This window comes from Phoxinus phoxinus (assembly GCF_949152265.1).
Source record: "Phoxinus phoxinus genome assembly, chromosome: 15".
NCBI classification, from domain to species: Eukaryota; Metazoa; Chordata; class Actinopteri; order Cypriniformes; family Leuciscidae; genus Phoxinus; species Phoxinus phoxinus.
The window spans coordinates 27211241-27233209 of NC_136890.1; the positions used below are offsets into that span (position 1 = coordinate 27211241).

Consider the following 21969-nt stretch of genomic DNA (forward strand, 5'->3'; position numbering starts at 1 on the left):
TTCCAAACTCTCTGTGCTTGATACCAGTACCTTGAATTCAATCAGTAGATTGAAAAAAGCGCACGGTTAAAGATGTCCGTCTAGTGCGCGTTCACATGGAAAACAATGAAAAACAATGGAAAAGTAGCACAGTCAAATGGAAAAGCACATTAAGAATAGCTTTTGTTAATTGAAAAAAAAGCTGAAATATAATGTAAATTTTAGATGAAAAACTATAAAGAAAATTAGAAATGGCAACTAACTGGAATAAAATAAGTTGAAGTACTAAAATTACTCAAAATAAATTCAAACTAAATAGAAAAGTTCTACTTTTTTAAATTTCATCTAAAAAACAAAAATGACAAAAAGCACATTAAATTAAATCGAGAAAAAGAAAACTGAAAATAAGAACATTCAAAAGTGAATTCAAAATATTAATGAATACTACAATGGCTGATAACAGTGGCTATTCCAAACTTTCTGTGGTTGATACCCATACAAGTGCAATTTCATGCTTCTTGCTACCCATTTCCAATCAAACTAAAATAACATGCCATTGAATAATAAAACAATGTCAAAATTATCTCTAAATATTTATGTAAACACTGCATTGTTTAAAAAAAATATATAATTATTTATTAAAAGTAAACAGTCACTAATTAAATTAAATTAAAAAATATAAAAATAAAGATAAATTACATAAACAAGTTTTGATGTCTCTGTAGTATCAAGCAGTCAAATAAACATTAAATTAAACAAAACTGTCTGATTAACAAGGATGTATGGGCATACACACAAAGACTGCGCATAAGTTCAGATTCTGTACTCAGCACTACTGATTTCTTTTTGAACCAGTACCAGTACCAGTACATTACTTACATTGTCCATGTGTTTCCAGCACTGGTCTAGAAACTGTTGGGTCTTCCGTCCCTCCTGGAGATGCTGTTAATCAGACACAACCAACAAATGTTTAAATACAACTCGTCTTGAACTGCACCAGAACATGCAGGTGTCTCAGGTGTATGTATTTGGCACTCACATGTTTCCTCTCTGCCTTCAGGTCCTGTGAGTACCTCATCAGCTCCCCGTACACGTTGTGCCCCATCTCCTCGGCAACGACCTCTCGCTGACCTGCGTAGTCATTCAGCTCGTTCAGTATGGAGTAGAATGACACACAGGATGTGAACCTGCAGGAGGAAAATATACAATGAAAAAAATAATACTACATATAATCTTGTTCGTTTATTTTTATTTCCATATCAGCATCAATTACTATTTTCCAAGGCAAAATCTAAATATTATTGACTTTTTTACTTATTTAATTGTTTTAGAGACAAAAAAAAAATAGAAAGACATGATTCTTACAGCACTGTAATAAAAACTATATGATCTTCAATTTGATATTTGCCAAAAATATCCAGTTCCATCAAACAAATAAAATTTTGCAAGCTTATTTCGATTTGTTAAAATGACAAAATGAATATAAGCATAAGAAGGTTGTTGGTTGTTTTTTTCAAAGACCAAAGCAGGGTAGCTAATATAATGCCGACATGCCCTCACATTTAGATATATGTGACCCTGGACCACAAAACCAGTCACATGGGTCCATTTTTTAAATTAAGATTTGTGCATCATCTGAAAGCTGAATAAATAAGCTTTCATGGAGGTATGGTTTGTTAGGATAGGACAATATTTGTGCGAGATACAACTATTTAAACATCTGGAATCTGAGGATGCCCAAAATCTAAACATTGAGAAAATCGCCTTTAAAGTTTCCCATTTATGTTCGCGATTGTGCTGGATTCACTCACAAAAATAAATGTTTTATATATTTGCGGTAGGAAATTTACTAAATATCTTCATGGAACATGATCTTTACGTAAAATCCTAATGATTTTTGGCATAAAAGAAAAATCTATCATTTTGACCCATACACAGTATTGTTGGCTATTGCCACAAATAAACCCGTGCGACTTGGACTGGTTTTGTGATCCAGGGTCACATATCAGAAAACTTTAAAAGACCGTAATATGTATTTTTAGAACTTTTAAACCTCTTGCATCTGAACTAAAGGTTTACGTTCTGATTTGGGACAATTTCTTGGAAATTCAATGCCCTCATTAAAAATGAATTGCGTTTATCAGCAGTCGCACACAGCTTCTCCTCAGGTTGCCGCCATGGCCCCTGGGGGCCGGAAGTCTCTAGTCTATCTGTATGTTGATATTGACTAAGGGCCAGCCTGTAAGGCATGACTAGCTCACTATATTAAAAATCCCCCTTTACAAACACACAAAAAGATGTTCGTCTCTCTTCTTTAGGGATGTGTGTGTATTGCGAGGGCTGGACGGAGATGTTTTTGTCCAAAGCAAATGTCCCCCCCACCTCCAGGGTTGAGTTTTAATCAGCGGGCTGTCTGTACACTACATGAGGAATGTCCTGGGACAAAAACACATGCTGGGAGAAATTATGCCTATCTAATGGAATTCATTACGGGATATGGGAGGGACTCGAGCTGACACCCATCGCATACTCCCCCGTTTCTGCTTTCGACCATAATCTAGAGCCAACAGGGTAGAAACATGCTGGTTAGGAAAGCAACTACAGCCAAAATGTACAATGAAATAATGCCATGAGCTAAAAGTAAGAATGTATAAAATGTACAGTTGTAGTGAAACAAATGGATTTCATTCTGTCATTGGATCCAACGGTAATGAATATCAAACAGTTTGAGTGTATTAGAATATCGATTGTGAGCTTTACTTTAGTTTTACTCAATACTAAAATACTTTTTTTATTAATCTTTGAATTAGCCTTTAGTTTTATTTGTTTAGTTATCATTTTAAGTTTTTTTTTTATTTTACCATTTATTTTGTCTTTCAGTTTTAGTTCAAATTTTTTATTTTATTTTTCTATACTATTTTTATTTTATTTTATTCAATTAACAACAATATTTGTATTAGTTTTAGACAGATATTGACTATCTATGAGGAAAGAGACTGCAAAGTTATATGAGAGACATGAAACTAGCCTAGCTAAGTAGGAAATCTTGTAGTAGGAAGGAAGTAGGAAGTCAACGATCAATTAAACAGTTTGAATATTTGACCAAGATAATGCCTGGACTGACCAATCAGAAACAAGCATTCTAAAGATACGTGTACCAGGCTTATATACAACTCGTGTTTTTGTTAGCTGCCATTAAAAACAAATAGCTGTCAAAATAACCACTTAAAAATCTTTGGAGCAAGCAAATGTTTGCAATTGAACTCACCTGGGCTCATCCTCTTTGGGGCGCTTGGGGCAATATTTCTTAACCAGACCCCTGTTGGGCAACAAACAGATCTTTTTAGAACTCTCAAAGAAAAACTGCTCATGTTCTGAATAGATCAAACAAAAGCACTCATTGGGGATTAGAATATCCCTTAACATCAAAACTAAACTTATTCACACAACCATGAAGAGAACAAGGAGTCTGTCTAGTGTGTTTACTTTATGCATCAGAGAATTAAAGTAGGCCACGGTAAACAGGCAAATAAGTGATGGTATGCTAATCTGTCTTCCTTCTCCCCCCGTCCCACGCAATATAAACTCAAGGGAAGGAATGGGGGATGGTGTGGGGGGTCCGTTGGGTGTGCTCAGGGAGGAAGGCAACCCAGACCCCCATCGAGCTGAATTAATGATGTTTGGCACTTCCTTTATTAAGGCTTCCTCAAATCCACTTCATGAAACGGATCAAACAAAAACTCACTTCCCTTCTCTTTTAGTCTGGTTATGATTGGTTGTGTGCACTCATAACTAAAGTGCCTCAGCATCCTTTTTCAGATGCAGCAAAAACACAAGCATCAAACTGATAATCAACAGAGTTACTTGTTTTGATGTGAGAAGAAACATACTGTATGTTATGTGCACTTCAAAGTGTAATGTTAAAACCCTTTTTTAACAGACAATAAACAGTGGAGGTGGGAATACAGTCCCGATTATTACAATACAGATTATGCTCAAGCCAATAATGAGTGTGGGCATAACGCTAAACCGGTTTCCATTTACTATTACCCCGATTTCCCTCAGCATGTAAACACCTTAACCTGTGTTCTGCCAGCTTATTGATGTGCGCATGTGTGATGTGTGACAGGAAAGCATCCTTGTACAGCAGATTTAAGCACATCCAGTGCTTAAGTGTTAAGTGTTTTGTGGGGAGAAATATCGCAAACTCAGACTTTTTCTTGACCCAAGAAATATATATAAAATGTGTTCTCATCTCATGCAGCCAAAGGACATGTAGTACAATTCATATATGAGAGGAGAATGAGTCGGTGTAAGTTTCCCACTGAAATTTTGAAATACTCTGGGGTTTTGTAATGCTTTAGTTTATTTAAAATCACAACTTGCATAATAAATAGAAACCATTTTTTTAATAGTCTTGTAAACATGGTTTACTTGCATCTCCAGGTTGTTGATTTGCATGTAAAACGGTAAATCGGGTTATTTCAATAAATTGATTTTTGGTAGTTATCAGCGTATTGGTGTGCATGTAAACATGCTCATTTTATGAATAATTGTTGTTAATGTACACAATGGTATTTTGCATTAAAAAAAGGTTTTGTTAATATGGCTTATTAGATTAACAGATTAATTTAATTAATTGATAATTAATATAATTAAATTACATTAAAAATCAAACAAGGGTAATGTTCTTTGGCTTCATTCACCCCTCACTACGGAAATCCTTGAGAGAGAAAACCGTCATGGTGTTGCCATGTGTGACGGTCCGTGTCTCAGGGGGGGTTTCGAGAGCATTGTGGGACCTGTCAGGTAGAATGAATGTGGTACTACACTAGAACCTAAAATGAGATTTGAGAGGGGGGGAAGAGGAGCGACTCTATAACCGTATCCAAGCAACAGCAATACGTCCACAGGGACCAAGACATCCCGGGAGAGGAGAGGAGAGGTGAGGAGAGGAGAGGAGAGAAGGCCCCAGCTGCAGTCACTGCGTGTCCCTTTGGCAAAAACACAGCGTGTCTCTCATACTCAGTTTGATCTCATATCAAATCTTACAACTTGGAGCCTTGCAGGGATTTTTGACCCGATGTATCTCTCACCCTCATGCTGAATCCCAAGGTAAAAAGCAATATTACCACATAAGGGAATGATGGAGAAAAAAATAAATAAATCAATAACATGGGTCAAAGCAGATGTGCTCATTAGGACAATTAAAGCCCTATTATAAAACGGATTCTTCCAACATAAAAAACACCTGAGATTGCTCACCAGTTGAACACTGTTAAAATGTGCAAAAAGTGTGTAAAAATGTACAGTTAGGCTGATGAACTACTGTATATTATGTTTTTGTTCTTACTAGCAACAACATAGATGTACTTAAAGGTGGGCAATTTTAGAGCAGCTAGCAGTAGCAAGCTAGCTTTGAAATCATAAGATCCCACCCTTCCTTCAGAGCATCTCCAAAGCCACGCATCCTCCCAAACACATGCACAGCCAGAGCATACAGGGCTTCCTTGTGACCAGTTAGTCAGCTAGTTGTTCAAGACATGTACCCAGATTATTCTAGAAGTATGTAGTTATGTGCACCTCTAGTAAACATGGCTACAAAGATTGAATCTGAATCAGTACTTCAGTACCACTCACTTCAATCATTCACTTTTTATTGGCCTATTTATTTAATGTTTTATTAGCACAACAAATCCCCTATTAGATGCTCACCGTAGCTGCTTTGCATAGACTTGCTCGATCTCCAGACGCTCCTTGACGAACTTTGCATAGCGCTCTAGGAAGTCGATTCCCCACTGCGTGTGTTTGTCGAGATTCTCGAACTGGTCCTGATCATGGGAGAAAGCAGAAAAGAGAGAGAGGTCCAGTGAGAGGGAGTTTGATCTGTCACTGGGCTGCTGGTGCCAGACAGGAAACATGAATATGGAAGGACTTGTTTGAAGAATATTAAACATTTGCAGGGTGAGTGCAGAATATAAATCAATGCTAAATAAACATCCACATAACAAACAAGGATTGTTTCATTGCTTTGAACTCATTTTCAACCAAGTCAAGATGAAAATCACTCCTCTTATAAGGCATATTTAAAGTCAAGTCAAAGTTTTGGGAAATACTCCTCTGCAGTTATGTGTCCTGCTATAAAAAACATATTCCTTCATTAACCATTCAGTCGTATCCAACTCTTGGTGATTCTACGGGCCATCTCTTGCCATTTGTGAGAGACGGTCCATAAATTGATGGAAAATGATGATTTTCTGGGGCAGGTTACCAGGTCTTTCCCCAACCCTTCCCGAACACACACAATTCACAAATCTCCAATTCACATATATTGCATATTTTTTGGATTGTGGGGGAAACCCACACTGACAAAGGACGGACTCCTGGCTCAGCTGGGGCTCAAACAGGGGACCTTCCTGCTGTGAGGCAACAGCGCTACCCACTGAGCCGCCCATAGAAACAAACTGGGTTGTAAATGTAGGTACCAGCCTGCTTCACAAAATCTCACTGCTTTTATCTGTTATTTCAGACATGCTGAAAGATATCCCGCCGCCTTCATACAGCCAGCTTGGACGAAGATTCGGATGAGCTGAAAGTTCCAGCTCAAGACTGTTACATCACATTCCTCACCACCAACACGACAGCACACACACGGTGGATCCAAACAGTCCATCTGGGTTCTGAGCAAAAAACAACTCTGCGGAGGAGTAAGTCACATCTACAGCTTTACATTGCAGGACTATTTATGGTAAAGCCTTGGATGTAGTCAGACTGAGAGCGAGAACAAGAAGCACCTCAAATGAAACACTGAGTAGCTTTGTTATAGAGGGATCACAATCACTTAAAATGTATCACAAAATTCTGTAAAAATGTATAAAAATAAAAAAATCATATTTTTTATGATGTACTTATAATTTAGTTATATAATTATATATAATAATTATTTATTAAAACTATTTATTTATTTATTTGTGTCACAAATGTGACCATTGCAGTTGAAGTCTGGAGCCCGGTGAGGTCTCAGACTGAAGACCGGTCTTTATGAACTGAATGTGAATGCCGCCACAAGCTGTATAGTCTCAGTCTGTCATGGGTCAGAGAAGGCTTTATGATGATGATGATGATCTCTGAGAAGTAGAGAGAGACAGGCAAGCTGTGTATTAGCCCGAGGCAAAGCCAGTCTGTTCACAGGAGGCACAAGACAGTCTATCCAGTGTTCAACAGGAGACAAGAGACACAGTCCTGCTGCAGCTTCAAAGACTTGATCACAAAACCAAAACAACTAATTATCAAACAAACTATGATATAATATAAATCATTTTTTAATAAGCACACATGCATACATACATGACTTCTCAACATTGGTCAAATATCATGACCTGAATGATGACATGATCATTTTAAGGTACATTACATGTGACTGATTATGTCCACAGTCCAGCCTGGGGTTAAGACCACTAGCAGGTTATGAACCTACAAGCTATTCCAGCTCAGATCTTATACCACTACACCACATGCGTTCCCGCCAAGGGAGAAGAGGAGAGCTTTGTTCTGGAGTTGACAGGCCGCCAGCGTACTTCCTCCACTGGAGAACAATGAACAAACGCCATTACAGCACCTTACGGACAGCACAGATTACAGACTCATTTAATCAGCCTCCCCCTGAGGACTTCTGATGAACGTCATTGGGAATAGAACACACGACTGATGAGAAACGCAGTGAAACCCATTAGTGAACCAAGCAAACGATCCCTGACAATTACATGTGACACCAAGAACATGCACTACAGGACGGCTATGACACATTAACACACTGACCCCAACAAAATGTACACAGAGATAAACATTAGTCGCAAAAACTGTTTCAGAGTTTTCTAGAATGTTACTTGACCTCTGAGTTTTCTCTATGAATGACATGTATTTTTTTACAGTCTATGGTCAAGCAGAGTCAGTGGTAACACTAAGACTGTGAATTATTTAAGTATATTTACTGTATGATGTTCAATAAGGATGAGGATGCAGGATATAAAAATTCTGATCAATACAAAATAGCCAATAATGATGTTAATGTAATAGGCAGATATTAAATTTGATACTCTTTTTTTAATAGTATAATATAATATACTAAAATCTATAATTTAACATGCAAATTATGCATGTCCAGATCAAGTTTTTTGTACCTCCAATCCGAGTCAGAAACTCAATATTCCAATATTGAGTATCTGCCAATACAGAGTCCCGATCCGACACTTGTATTTTCCTAGAGCTTGGTCCACACTTCAAGAATATTTAAGTTATTAAAATCAATATAGGTGTGCAAAGTGTTTCTCAGGGGTTTAAATGTAAAAAAAGGTGCATCTATCACTAGCAAGCAACTGCAATATAACAATGACTACAGTCATTTTATACAGTGGTAGACCTTGTAAACAGACTGTGCGGTCACAATTATGAATATGGGACTAATGATATATTATAAACTTCTCGTATTTTGTATACAATAAGCAGAATAATTGAAACAGTAGACTAAAGGTTAGAAAGCATGAAGCTCGCAGTGTCAGAATGCCAATCTGTCAGTCAAGTGACTCAAGTCCAAAGCGAGACGCAACCATAGCAATGAGTTATGGCAACTATGTCTCACGTAGTCTGACTGCAAATAAAAAGAAATAGAAAAGAAATGACTTTCAAATTATGTTACAAAAGTGTGCCATATATATATATATATTTTTTTTTTTTTTTTTTTTTTTGCTACAATTAATATGGTCAAAAATCAGCTAATATATCATAAATATAATCCAGCCCTAACACTTAATAATTCAACCTAACACTTTAATACTTCAGTCAAGCCAAAACAAGGATATTGGCTTGACTGAGCTCATCTGTTCAGTGGCTTGTATTTTGAGCTGACTTGGATGTTTCTGTTATTTAACTAATGACTGCATCCCTAATTTATCAGAGAATGAAAGAAAGAGTAGAGAGGGAGAAAGAGAGAGAAGAGAGAGAGTGGGGACGATAAAGTGCAATTAAGATAAAACTGTTGCTCTGTTTGCACACAATATCAGTAGTTAATGATTACTCTGGGCTAGAACTGTCATGACAGGCATTAGACAGAATCTTCAAAACACAGCGAGCGAGCCATTCGACGACGGCACCTGACAATCAAATCACATGGGGTGGGAGGTTTAAATCCAAATGAGCTCCCTAGAACTGATGAGTGTTGCATAAACATAATGCAGACGTGTGTGGGTGTTTCTCCAGGCCGGGAGGGAGTATTACACACAGTCCTGCCGGTTCAATGCCGGGCGCTGCTGAAATCGAGGAAATCACCTTAGCAGCACGCTGATGCTTCACTCAAGTGGAAAAACAGCATCCCCCCACCATCTGCCAGCCTTAAAGTGTCATTTAACACACACGCATACACAGCAGTTAAGGTAAAAAAAAACTGAGATGAATCATAACCACATAACTAGGGACATTTTCAAAATTAACTAGTCAGTGGGCTATCTGAATGACTAGAAATCCAGCTTGTGTTAAAGAAGCCCATAAATCAGGCTGGGTTAGAATCAGAGCAACAAGAAACTAATCAGACACGTTTCTTAGGGACATCTGATTCTGGACACAATGCTATTGAGCACTACTTTATTTTAAACGTTTTTTTAAAATATGTAAATGTAATAGGGCTTGGGGGCGTGACGTCACGGCTCATTTATAAAAATGTAATGTAGTCTTTAGGTGTGTATCTATATTGCATGTTTTCCAAGAAATAATTATTGTACTTTTGGCTTCGCCTTTACTCATTATTAAAGTACTATAAATACTAGTATGTCTTAAGCTCCTTTCACACAGTAATCGCGGTAAATTACCATAAAATTACCAGAATAACTTTACCAGTAAATACACAAATATGCTGTTCACACAAGCATCGGCGTTCTGGCTTGATACCTGATGGCTTAAGTTTCACTATCTGTTCAATTTGACAAAGAATTTTGATGTCTGAGTGACCGGCATGAAGGGATGATCAAACTGAACAAATTTTTTGCTCTTAAAAACACGAGACGTGCATAGTATCCAACTATCAGCCATCAGCAGAGCTGATAAATGGAAAAAGGCAGGGACTCTGAAAAATGTGTGCGAGACATTCGCAAAGGTCAAAGATGTCCATACAGCGCATATATTTACAAACAAAAACTATTGTAAAGCAGCTGAGCTTACTGTAAACAGATCACATCATCTACATAATAACTTTATGAATGCTGTCTGCATTCTGACTCGTCTGCACGTTCTGACTTCTTACCTGCTCAGTGCTCACACAATAATCTTCATTCTGACTTACGAAAATTGGCAATATACTAATGCCCTAAATACTTTAAACGGCATAGGAACAGCCCCCAGCCCTAAACTCTAAACATTAACTGGATTAACCAGAAATCCGGTCTATGGTCAGTGTAAAGAGGGACTTCTATTGGAACAGGCATAAATCATATCACCAAAGAAATGAGTGAACGGATAAATAGAATGTTGCTACAGAGGGTTACCGGTTCCTGGAGTGGGTGTGGCTTAAAGTGTCCTATATTAATACTCACACGTTCAACATAGAGGAAAATGCTTTCTGTATCAGTTAAACATTTTTTTGAACATTTTTGAACATTTTCGAATTTTTGTATAATTAGGACTTGCCTACATTTTTTTAAATATATAAAGTACTTCATAAATATAAATAAAATCTATCTATCTGTGGGGATACATTTGCATAGCTACTCCAGGAGGGGAAAATAGCAGCATTAAAAAGAAAAGATTAATAGCAACATTGATAGCTCTAATATATAGTTTGTTCAGAGGGTTTTGAACTACACAAATGGCAGATTGGCCAACCAGCAGGTTCTCTCTAAATACACACAAACACACCTATGACATCCAACAAACAGCTTGAGCCATGGTTATTGGAGGCATGTGTTCTCTGACTGGCCCGTATGCACTGACGATGAAAAGGAGATGGTGGTCTGTTAGCTTATTGTGAGGGTCTGTTCTTTTGGCTGGAGGGATTACACAAGCTCATGACTATGGACGCTAAATTAAAATCTTTCACACATCTTTGCTCACACTCAAAACCCAGCCTGTTCATATATTATACAGTGTAAATGAAACAAAGGCAGCAGCCAAGAGCTGGCATAATCCGTCCAATTCTCTGGCTGGTGCCCGGTTACGGTTGGTGCCAGAGTTTGGCGAGCATGCTCAGTTCCTATCCTTACGTCACCTTCTCTTCCAAGCACTCATGAATAATTAATACCATGAGGTCCTGCAGGCTCCGCCTCCACAGACTGACTGGCAACTGCAGTTGCTAGGAGACAGAAAGAGGTGGGCCAATCTCAGTTTACAGAAACCTGATAGAGTTCCTAAAGTTAAGTCTCAAGGGAAGGAAACGTCCCAGACCCCCTGCAGAAGCAAGTATGCCCACTCGCTATAGTCACTTTTGATGCGCATCAAATGAGAATTTTCTGAGAGAAAAGAGATGGGCTTCCTGAGGATTTCTTGTCGTGCTTGCAAAAGGAGATTGGATTTCCCTCCGCTGCCTCAAGATGAGGTCTCTAATGCAAGGTGATTCCAGCAATGCTCCTTTAACATTTTTCCAGACTTTCCCATCTGACGATTCTTGTCTCTCTGCTAGTTATTTTGTGTTTCTTTCCATTTCTCTCAGAAGACCGTTGTTGTTTTTTTTGGAATATCTGATCAAGAATATCTGTGTTCATAATTTAAACAGTCTCAATCTCCAGCATGCTCTTCAATATGCAGAACTCTGCCACTTACATTTACTGTGAGAAAACACTAATAAATCTGAGCTTTCACAGATCACTGAACAACTGTACACATGCATAATATTCCTGAGTCTTTATATAGTTTAATGAACAATGCATAATAATAAAAGACAACTGATAACTTTTGCAAAAGTTAAATAGATTTATATATGTCTAGTGGTTGGTGTATGACAGTTATTTTTGGTAAAAATATTCTGAAGAAAAAAAAATTTTTTTTGAATAACGTGCACTTTGGAACAATCATGCACAACAAGACCAGGAACGTATTAAGAAAGTCAAGTCAACAAACTGACCTTAAGTAAATGTCAGGCTGGACTGAACATTATTCTGAGGAGAACAGATAACAGAAAACAAGGAACAGAAAAAACTAAAATGAGTCAAAAGTACTGCGAGTCGTTTATGTGAAACTAGAACTGTTTAGAGAACACAGCAAGATTATCTATGAATCTAGACAGAAAACTATTAACAAACTAAGGACTAGTTAGAGTTAAGATAATGGTAGCATTTGGGCTTACATCAAAACACCTCTACAAGAAAACATTTCCAATTACACTGCAGTACACAGCACACTAAAATAAAACGTTTAAAACGTATTGTTTCATTGGTGGTCTCTAAAGGCCGATCCGAAGAGCTGATCAGGAGACGCAAAACTTAAAGCGTTTTTTTATGCCCATGCAGCTCAAATTTCTTCACTAGATTCATCGGTCTGACACTTCTACCGAGTGTCTGAAAAGGACAATAAATTTGCGACATCATTGCGGAAACATTGCAACGACAGTCAGCAGCCCTACAGCAATGACAGCAAGGAACAGGGCTGTGTGATTTTAGCAGTGTAATTAATACCAGTCATTGTAACAAACATATCAAGCACGATCTATAGTCTGACATGACTGAATAAAATGGTAAACCCATCTGACAAGAAAGAAAACATCCTGGGCTGTTTCTTACCTCAAAACAAGTGTCAAATTTTACACAGCACTAAAATACGGTTGACGGTCTCATTTTGTGCTTAATACAACTGCGTTCACACAGCATTCTGCTTTCATTCAGCATTCTGCACACCGCCGCTATGGTTACTGCTATGGTTATTATCAGGGCATGCTTGATAATAAAAAGAGTTATTACTCCGAGTTGGAGTGGAACACACTACACAGCAAGCAAAGTATAATTTGGGCTTCGGGTTTGAGCCTAAATAGTGAAATACACACAAATATGTTAAAATACTTGGTGAGTATTTGCTTAAACACAGTCGGTTATGTTTTTAGTGAACATAAACAGTTGAGAAATAAACAGCATGTGTGTCTATCAGTATATTGGATCCATGCATTTGGTCTTAAAGTGACAGAAGCCGAATATTCTTGCTGCCGTCTGTGTCCTTGATGTTAATCAAACAGGAAATGTCTCACTGCTATTTAGTAGGTTTAGTATCTATATTTAATTTATACAGAAAAGGCTTAAATAGAAGGCTTCAATTAGACCCACAGAATCTATTTGAAGCCTTCTATTTATTCAGTGATCGGTGTCAGTGAACAGGAAAGCACGATACTGCTTCCAGTGTTCGGCCTCAAAAATCCTGATCGGAGAACACTTACTTGTTTAATTGATCTGCTCTCTTCCATTTCTAACTCTGCACCATCCAAATACAGACTTCAACTCAGATTGCATGCAAAGTACAATGAGTTTAGAAACTCCCTAAAATAGAACAAAATGTCTTTTTTTGAAAATCACAGACAAAACAAACAAACAAAAATCTGGGGGTCTTGAAGGACAATGGACGTCTCAGGAGAGGCATCTTCTAGAAGGCAAACATCCTGCGCTCAAATAATGACAGGAAGTGAGGTCAGTACGTGAACAATAACATGAAAACCTTACAGAGTTCTAGCATTGTGGAGCCGTACATGCGCAACTCATTGCAATGGACATTTTGGATATGGCTGGGATTGAGAACATAAAGAAATTCATGGATGCAAATTGTTCTTTGATGGCGCTATGATATTTTTGTTGGATCTTCCTATGTATGCCTGAAAGTTCAAAATTGAAATTGTCAGATAAAATCTTAACCACACATGGAATGAGAATGCCACACACACACACTGCTACACACACACGCACTTGGGGGGGGCAGTGAAAAGAAGAAATGTCACCCTGTCTTCATTACTTGAATCAGAGAGCACCAGCCTCAGGCATTGTTTAATATCAGTCCCTCCAATTCATCCAAAATCTAGCTGAGAGACCCCAAAAATATCTACAGCATCTAAATTTCATGAATTATACATGTAATACAAAAGAGACGCAAAGTACTTCCTTTGGGGGTTTTCCCAAGTTGGAATCTTGAATTAGAACATCTGAATATAATAATAATATAAACAATTGTAATAACAGAAATAAACAATACATATTACATGTGATCTACAAAACATTTAGGGTTGAATTTCCAGCAATAAATATACATGTTGTCATATATACAGTTACGCGATATAAAAATTACTATCATGAGTCATACCACCCACTAATTACAGTACTTTCAGCCTGAATTTTAGGGTGTAACAGGGATTGTTAAATTCATGCCCTTTTTAAAAGCTTTCCATTGTTTTGGCTAATCCATACATTAGCATTTAAATAGTTGATCTCAAGGCGCTTCCAAAATTCCCTTCTGAATGTAGGATGGGGGGAAGGGGGCTCTAAAATCTCACCACATCCTCACTACAACCTGCTGTGCTTAATGAAGTGCCCAAGGGCACCACCTATTCCTCTCTTTCATCCTTCCTCTCCAGCAGCACAAGGGACAGGCCTAATTCAGCCTCCACATGGCAATTCTTTTGATGCTGCCCAAAAAAGGAGAATCAAAGTAAAAAGGCGAAAACTTTACCTTGTATTCAGTTGCCAGCAGCAGTAAAACATTTATAGCTGTGGTTAACTGATCCGTAGGTATTGTACTGGGGCAAAAGCTGACAGGCCCGAAAATGACAGTAGACCTGTGGTGGCAGAAATTTGAGTCTGTCTGCCCAACGAAAGGAGCACACGAGGAGAAGATGCAGGGGGAGGTGGAAGACAAAGACAAAGGGAGACTGGAAGATCACTTTCAGCCTTTACAACTACAAACCTAGATTTTCTTCCCAACGGCTTCTGTAAAACATCTGTTCAGAACGCTACAGGATATAAGTCCCTCATGCAAACCGTTTTCTTTTAACACAGTGTTGGAGAATAACACAAAGCATCATTACTACTAACTTATCTAAAACTTTTCAGAAGCATTTAAATCAGCATCAGAATAAGGCAAATATTTGTGCCTTAAAATTAGATCCTCAGGACATTTGTTCTAACCTTTAAAAAACACAATGCCCATTAAATGCTTCATTTCATCCAATCTGAATTGTCAATGTGAACAACAATGTCTTACAAAATCAAATCAACATCTAATATAGAAGTAGCGGTAATGCAGAAGCTTAATCAAGCTAAATACATTTAAAATAATAAATATAAAAAATAATAATAAATTATTTAAAATAAAATGTCACTTGACAATCTACAGTTTTAAACTAGCTTCCTCAACACTTTCCCATTCCCAATAAACACTCAGATGCCAATGGCCGGTGGTCGTAGCAGGATACAGCTTCCTTGAACCGATGACATGATCTCAGTGAAGATTCTTTGTCCTTTAAATGTTTGGGAGAACTGGCCAATGAATCATGGGCTTGAGACTGAAAGTGATCAGTCTGACTGCGGAGGAGCCGGAACAGGAAACCATATGGAAAAGGCCTCAGGAGAGGTCGTTACATAAACTATTACTTTATTATCCTACAGTCCAAGTTCCTGTCGGTGGCACTGGTCCATAAAAGCGAGGGAGATTGTGAGAAAGGGAGAAAAAGAGAACGCTGTGTATAGCATATCACAGCGAAGGCTCACAAGAAGCACCCGGCAATCACATGCAAGTCATACCCAACTCTAAACACGAAAGTTAAACTTGCGATTTAACGTCAAACTAAAACCACAGATAAGTGTGACTCAGCCAAACAGAGCCGTGTAAAGCAGGAGAGGCACATTAGTAGTGTTTCAGTCATCATTCCAGTTTACTTCAATGAACTGACTCGTAAGACCTTTGCCATTTTCAAAACCATCCCATGATTTATAACAAAAGAATGAACAAGAAATAAAAACAAATACTTTGAATGAAAGGGCAACATTCATGAAGAGGAAATGTTTTAGTGCCTGAATCATTATTAGGTCACGAGGCATGTTTGTAAAGCTACACATTACGGGGGTCATTAACTTGAGGACCACTGAGGGTGGGAACAAATGTTGTTTTGTGGTGCTAAGGGCACTTGGACAGTTCATGTCCCCAGAAAACTTACTCCAACAACAAAAGACTGTCTGTAACATCCGATAAACCAGCCATCCGTTGAGTCAGGGGGCAGCCACGTGTCAATTTTACTCATAAAAAGGAAACTCTCAACATAACCTCTAACCAATATATATGTACAGAACAAACAGGACATCATTGTTTGATACTGAATAAGATCGTTTTACAGACCAGATGTGTCAGAGCATAACCAGAGCTCATGAAGTGGCTTGATGAGTGCAGTTGCATGCCGTTCCTTTTTAACAGGGAGTTTGAGGGGAGTATATCGAAAGGATTGTCTATTCAAAAATGTCGATTCAACAAAATTCAACACAAGTCAACAATATTTGTGATCAGCTTTCCCAGTAGAGAAAGAATGCAAATGCATATATCTGTAGTACAGTAGCATAAACACACACAGAACAAAGCCACAAAACTCTCATTTTGATTTCATTTCAAAATTCAGGACTGTAAAGAAAGATCACTAGATCTCAATACAAAAGCATTTCTTATAAGGCTGCTATAAGGAGATGGTGAATACCGGATTCTTCATTTTAAAGAGATAGCGGATGTCTCCTGTAAGCCCATAAATCAGATTTACTCACAGAAAACTAATTATAGTCACTAATCAAATGACATAGCTGACCTAGAGGCCATTATAATGCCCTATCCCGCTTTGTGAGGAGCAAGTATGTAATACAGGAATAGAACATTCAGCTCCTTCATTACTGCAGTGATATGAGTAATTGTTGGCGTACAGGACTGTGGCAACCGAAGGGAAATTGGGGAGGCTATATTTTTCAGACCTAAAACATTTCATTGGCAACGAAAAAGTAGCCAATAGCAGAGCGTGGATGACCTGTACACCATCTGGGCCCGAGTCGGTGAGGTCATCGCTGAGGCCAAGCCAGAGTGACATTTCCTGTCTCCCTTAGGAGAACTGCAGAGAAGAGCACTGCTCAGACAGAGTACATATGCACACACTCCATTACACAGCCCAATGCAACAACAAACAAGCATAGCAAATATGTTAAATAAACAACAACAAAATGAGTTTGTTTGTTGTTGTTTTTTATCAAAGAAATGCAGCAATTAGACCGCAATTATCACTGCAGCGCCAGTCAACATAATAAGCAGAGCTGAAACTAGCTGTCAGTGTGGGAGGTGAAACTTTCAAAAGTGTCTGTGAACGCCTGGGTGAGTCTACGTTTAACCAGCCTAGAGGTCACCACATGCACAAGACATCTCTATGGCACAGGCACAGGGAGTGTCTTCACTCACTTGAAAAAGGAACAAACGTAATTGCATAATTTAGCAATTGTGGTTGCATCATTCATTTTGTATACTCTTATTAAACAGTGTAACAGCATGAACCACTGTTCAGGAATGAACTACAATTTAAATAAAAAAAACAACGAATGGGGGCTCTTTAAAATAACTTCATCAATAAACATAATAAAATGCATTTTAAGAGATAAATAGTTCTGGTATATTTCAAATGAACTGAAGTATCAATACATTTTCTAACAATACTAATTAAGTTTCTGTTGTGACAGTACCACATTTTCCCTCAAGTTCAAGTACAGTATTGAATCACATTACAAAAATATTGGTAAACTATTTCAAATAAAAAGAACACTGAAAAATGAAATGCAATAAAACAGTATACAATTCAAGGGTATAAAATAAATATAATTTTGATATATATAATTTTATCTATAATTTATTTATATATAAAATATATAATTTTATATATGATATTATATAATTAAAAATAAGATGTATAAGAAATGTGATAAGAAAAAAAAACCCAATTCAAACCAATTGAAGTGCAAAAGAATAACTATTTAGCAAACTAATAGCAACTAATAGCAAACTATTATAAAGGATCAGAACATTTTTAAACAATAGCTGGTTGACTGAAAAGCAGCAAAAATGCATTTTTGCCAAATTTAAATTTGGATAATACGGTATCTAGAATTATTCGCGGTATTTTGAGATCCACGATAACAATACTGTGTAATGTACAGTGCACATACTGTATTATGTCTTGTTCCTGTAAATGAAGCTCCTGAGAAATCTTTGATAATGTAAACAGAAACGCACAAAAAAGAGTTACATTTCTTAAAGGAGAACTCCGGTCAATTTTAACATTGAGCTCAATTTTTAGTAAATTTGGAGTGCTGTCAATACAGAGAACAACGACAAAAATCGGTGTTGCCTACACCGTGTTATCCTCTTTTCAAAATTTGCACCCTATTGATTCGAATGGGGTCTAATTTTAAACCTGCTTTTATTTCTCTTATCATCCTTGATGTGTCATACAAGTGCCCAGCCATGTTGAGTGATTCCTTCAGAGTGAACACGAGTGAATCTGACTGCAGGAGATGTGAAAGATATTAATAAAAATGATGTTATATCAGCACAGCGCACCAGTTCCTGTTTTCGGTCGAAGTCCAAAGTAGTCGATTGTCGAGTTCACACGCGTGATCATAGGTAACTAAACCTATGCGCGTGAACTCGACAATCGACTACTTTGGACTTCGACCGAAAACAGGAACTAAATACAGGTATGTGCGCTGGCTGATATAACATCATTTTTATTAATATCTTTCACATCTACTGCAGTCAGATTCACTCGTGTTCACTCTGAAGGAATCACTCAACATGGCTGGGCACTTGTATGACACATCAAGGATGATAAGAGAAATAAAAGCAGGTTTAAAATTAGACCCCATTCAAGTCAATAGGGTGCAACAGAAACCGAAAATTCATGGGCCAGCAGCATGTGTCCAATCAGCGGATGGCGGAAGGGTGCGGTTTTGAAAATTGGTCAAAAAACGTTGGTGCGGATGGATGGTGAACGGATGATGAGTTTTGTGATGCGGCTGCGGATGAAATAGCCCATCCGCGCATCTCTAGAATGGAATCTATTATGCGTCATGAAACATTGCGTTCCCCAATGTAAGACACAATCTCATTAGAAATAATCCATATCATTAGAATCAATGAATCCATGTGATTAGACACAACGTGCACACATGTGCAGGCCAATGTTGTTGTTGTTGTTGTTTTTTTGCGGTGATGACGGTGACGAGCTCAGACCGCGATAGGAGTCACGTGACCGCGGTATTGCGGTAACCGTCCCAGCCCTAGTGTGTACCAATTATGACTTTGTTTTCAGTCAGTACCCAACTACCCACCCCCTAAAAAAAAAACAAGACCACAACAAGAACATCAAAACAAACAGGCCTCAGATTTCAAAAAACTAACCTGTCTGAGAAGAACCTGTGTCCTTCACAAACAGTGTAGCAATAGTTCACTCCCAATTTCCCAAACAAAAAATGCAATCATACACTACTAAATCAAAACTTTAGCCACCAACCTCTCCTGCTGTGTAGACCATGCACTCAGGAACTATTCAAAGTACTGGAAATGCACAAGAAGAATGAGAAGGGAAAAAAGTGCTAGGTAAGATTGCCAAGCTAGGGATTTCATGGATATTAGGATTTAGCAGCTCTCCTTAATGTAGGCTAGATTATATCTGACTGCAGTGCATTTTCAAGTATTGGAAACTTGCCTGGAGCTATACAGAAGTCATGCTGACACTGACAGCAACTTAGTAGACAGTTTTTGCAGGAAAACAGTGAACACAGAGACTTCTTATCTTACGACAGTCAATCACCATTGTAACCACAGCTTTTAATTCAAGTCACTCCTGGACAGAGTCAATTCTATGGTTGTGCAAAACAACATTTCAGTAAGTTTTCTGAACAGCTGGTCAATCTTAATGCCCAGTCCTCGCTAAAAAGTAGTAAATAAAATAGGGATACATAATATATCAGCCACCATATCGGTATTAGCCGATATATGTTCATTTGAAATGTTAGCGTTATCGGCCCGATAAGAAAATTTGGCCGTTATTATATAATAGATTTTTTCCTTCAGCTAAAACATTTCAGATGTGAACTGTTCACCACGATGGTTTAGAAGAATAGCTTGAAATATAATTGGAATCATTTCAAAAAGGAAGGTACAGTTAAGGGTAACATGCAGTACAAGTCTTTATAGGCTACATAAATATAATTGTGTGCTTGGGACATGGCTTTTAATGGTGAGACTTTTGTTTTTGTAATCAGGCTCTCAAATATTATAAAACAATTTGGATTTTGATTTATCAGTTTTTGGCTTTCAAATATAAAGAATCAGTTATCGTATTGGCCAAAATGTTCATATCGGTGCATCCCTAAAATAAATCCAGATTTGATTGACATCCTGAAACATCTCCAGTCAATTCCTTAAGAATATTGACTCAATAAATCGAACATCACATTTGAGAATGACAAAATGATCACCTGTGGTTGTTGTAACTTCTGTGTGCCCAAGGGACACAATATTATATCTAATCATAGTCATCAAGCAGTAGATAAAAGGACTCACTCATATTTTCCCCACAATGAGTCAAAGGGCCTCCTCACAAGGCAATATAATTTTTGCTCTGTGTGTCAGAGCCACATGTTGTTTTGGTCCGTTTCCAAAAGGAAATTGCCAACCAAAAAAACAAGAGTACTTCATGTAATGTACGTCTGTCCGAGCCATAATTTCAGCCAGATGTGTCTAAGCACCTGACATGGAATGCAGAACATTAGTACGTCATCATGCTGAAGTGAATAAGGATGAAATTCCTGTAGGAAACACTCCCTCTACAACACATTTTCTAGATATGCCTGTCATATCTCATATTACTCAACACTTTAGTTTCACACTCTTCCTGTAGCTGTCAGCGCCTCACATCCCAGACAGTCTCTTTCATCTCGCTGCTTCTGAAGACTTGCTAACATGTGCCCAAAAACACCTACAACCCTTCTAACATGGTCACATCCCTCTGTACCCCGAGGAGAAACTCTGTTAAGGTCTGGTGTTCAAGATTAAAGGCCTTTAAAGGTATGCCAGTCTGAGGAGACTGTGTGTGTGTGTGTAAAAAGGGAGTTGGTTCACTGCCTTGCGACTTAAGGCTGACACACACTTTTAAGGCCATTACAGCATGTTCTGACACTGATTATCTTTTCCACCGAGGGACACTTCATTGTCTTGCTACAAAACTGCCCAGTGAACAGCAGTATCATCGCTCTACAGTTAAATAGCTCTAGAGAAAAAACATGGACAATGTGATCTTGTGTCCAACATCACTGATTTTGACAATAAGGATGAAATGGAAACAATTTTTTATAACGTATAAAAAATAAATAATCAAGAAAAGTATTTTTTTTTTTTAAATGTTTTGTCCAGATATTTTGGCAAAAACAATTAAATGTCCTATATTCAATAATACTTATATTGTAGTACAATTGTTCAGTATTTTATTTTGTATTAATCATTAAAGGTGATGTGTGCACTCTTCCCATCCTTTCTATACCAGTTGTATGCACATACAGAAAGATAAATATTCAGTAAAAACAATAATCGTGCCACAAAAACTTTACCTTTGAGCATCCCAATCAGCTCAGCATAGCAAAGCAACATGGGCTCTACCAATGGCATGAGATTGGGGTGGGAGAACAATTGTTTTGACTAATGACAGTAGAATATTTGGGAGCAGTAGAAATAGCTGTCAAATACATATCCATTAATGTTTTAATCATTTTATTGTATGATGACATATGAAATCGCTAACAAGTTTCCGTCACTTTCTGACGAATGATAGAACTCTAGTACGCATGCATTTACATGGTTGTAAAGTTTGCAATCGCATGTGGTTTGGAACTGAATGCCTACATTGAATGTGCTAAAGAAGTGTGTTTGGAGATGGCACTTCACACCCTACATCCCACAGAGATGTGT

General features: G+C 37.7%; 1 protein-coding gene across 6 annotated transcripts in view; it reads right to left on the reverse strand.

Annotated features, from left to right (window-relative positions):
- The window catches only part of fnbp1l (formin binding protein 1-like), a 45124-nt gene that overhangs the window by 12695 nt on the left and 10460 nt on the right, over positions 1–21969 (reverse strand). For all 6 annotated transcript variants that reach the window (XM_079638768.1, XM_079638770.1, XM_079638769.1 and 3 more), the window contains exons 2-5: positions 5695–5810; positions 3248–3298; positions 1019–1166; positions 859–921 (exon numbers count right to left, since the gene is read on the reverse strand). In XM_079638768.1, the coding sequence (XP_079494894.1) occupies positions 859–921; positions 1019–1166; positions 3248–3298; positions 5695–5810 (378 nt within the window). The remainder of the gene's footprint in view (positions 1–858; positions 922–1018; positions 1167–3247; positions 3299–5694; positions 5811–21969) is intronic.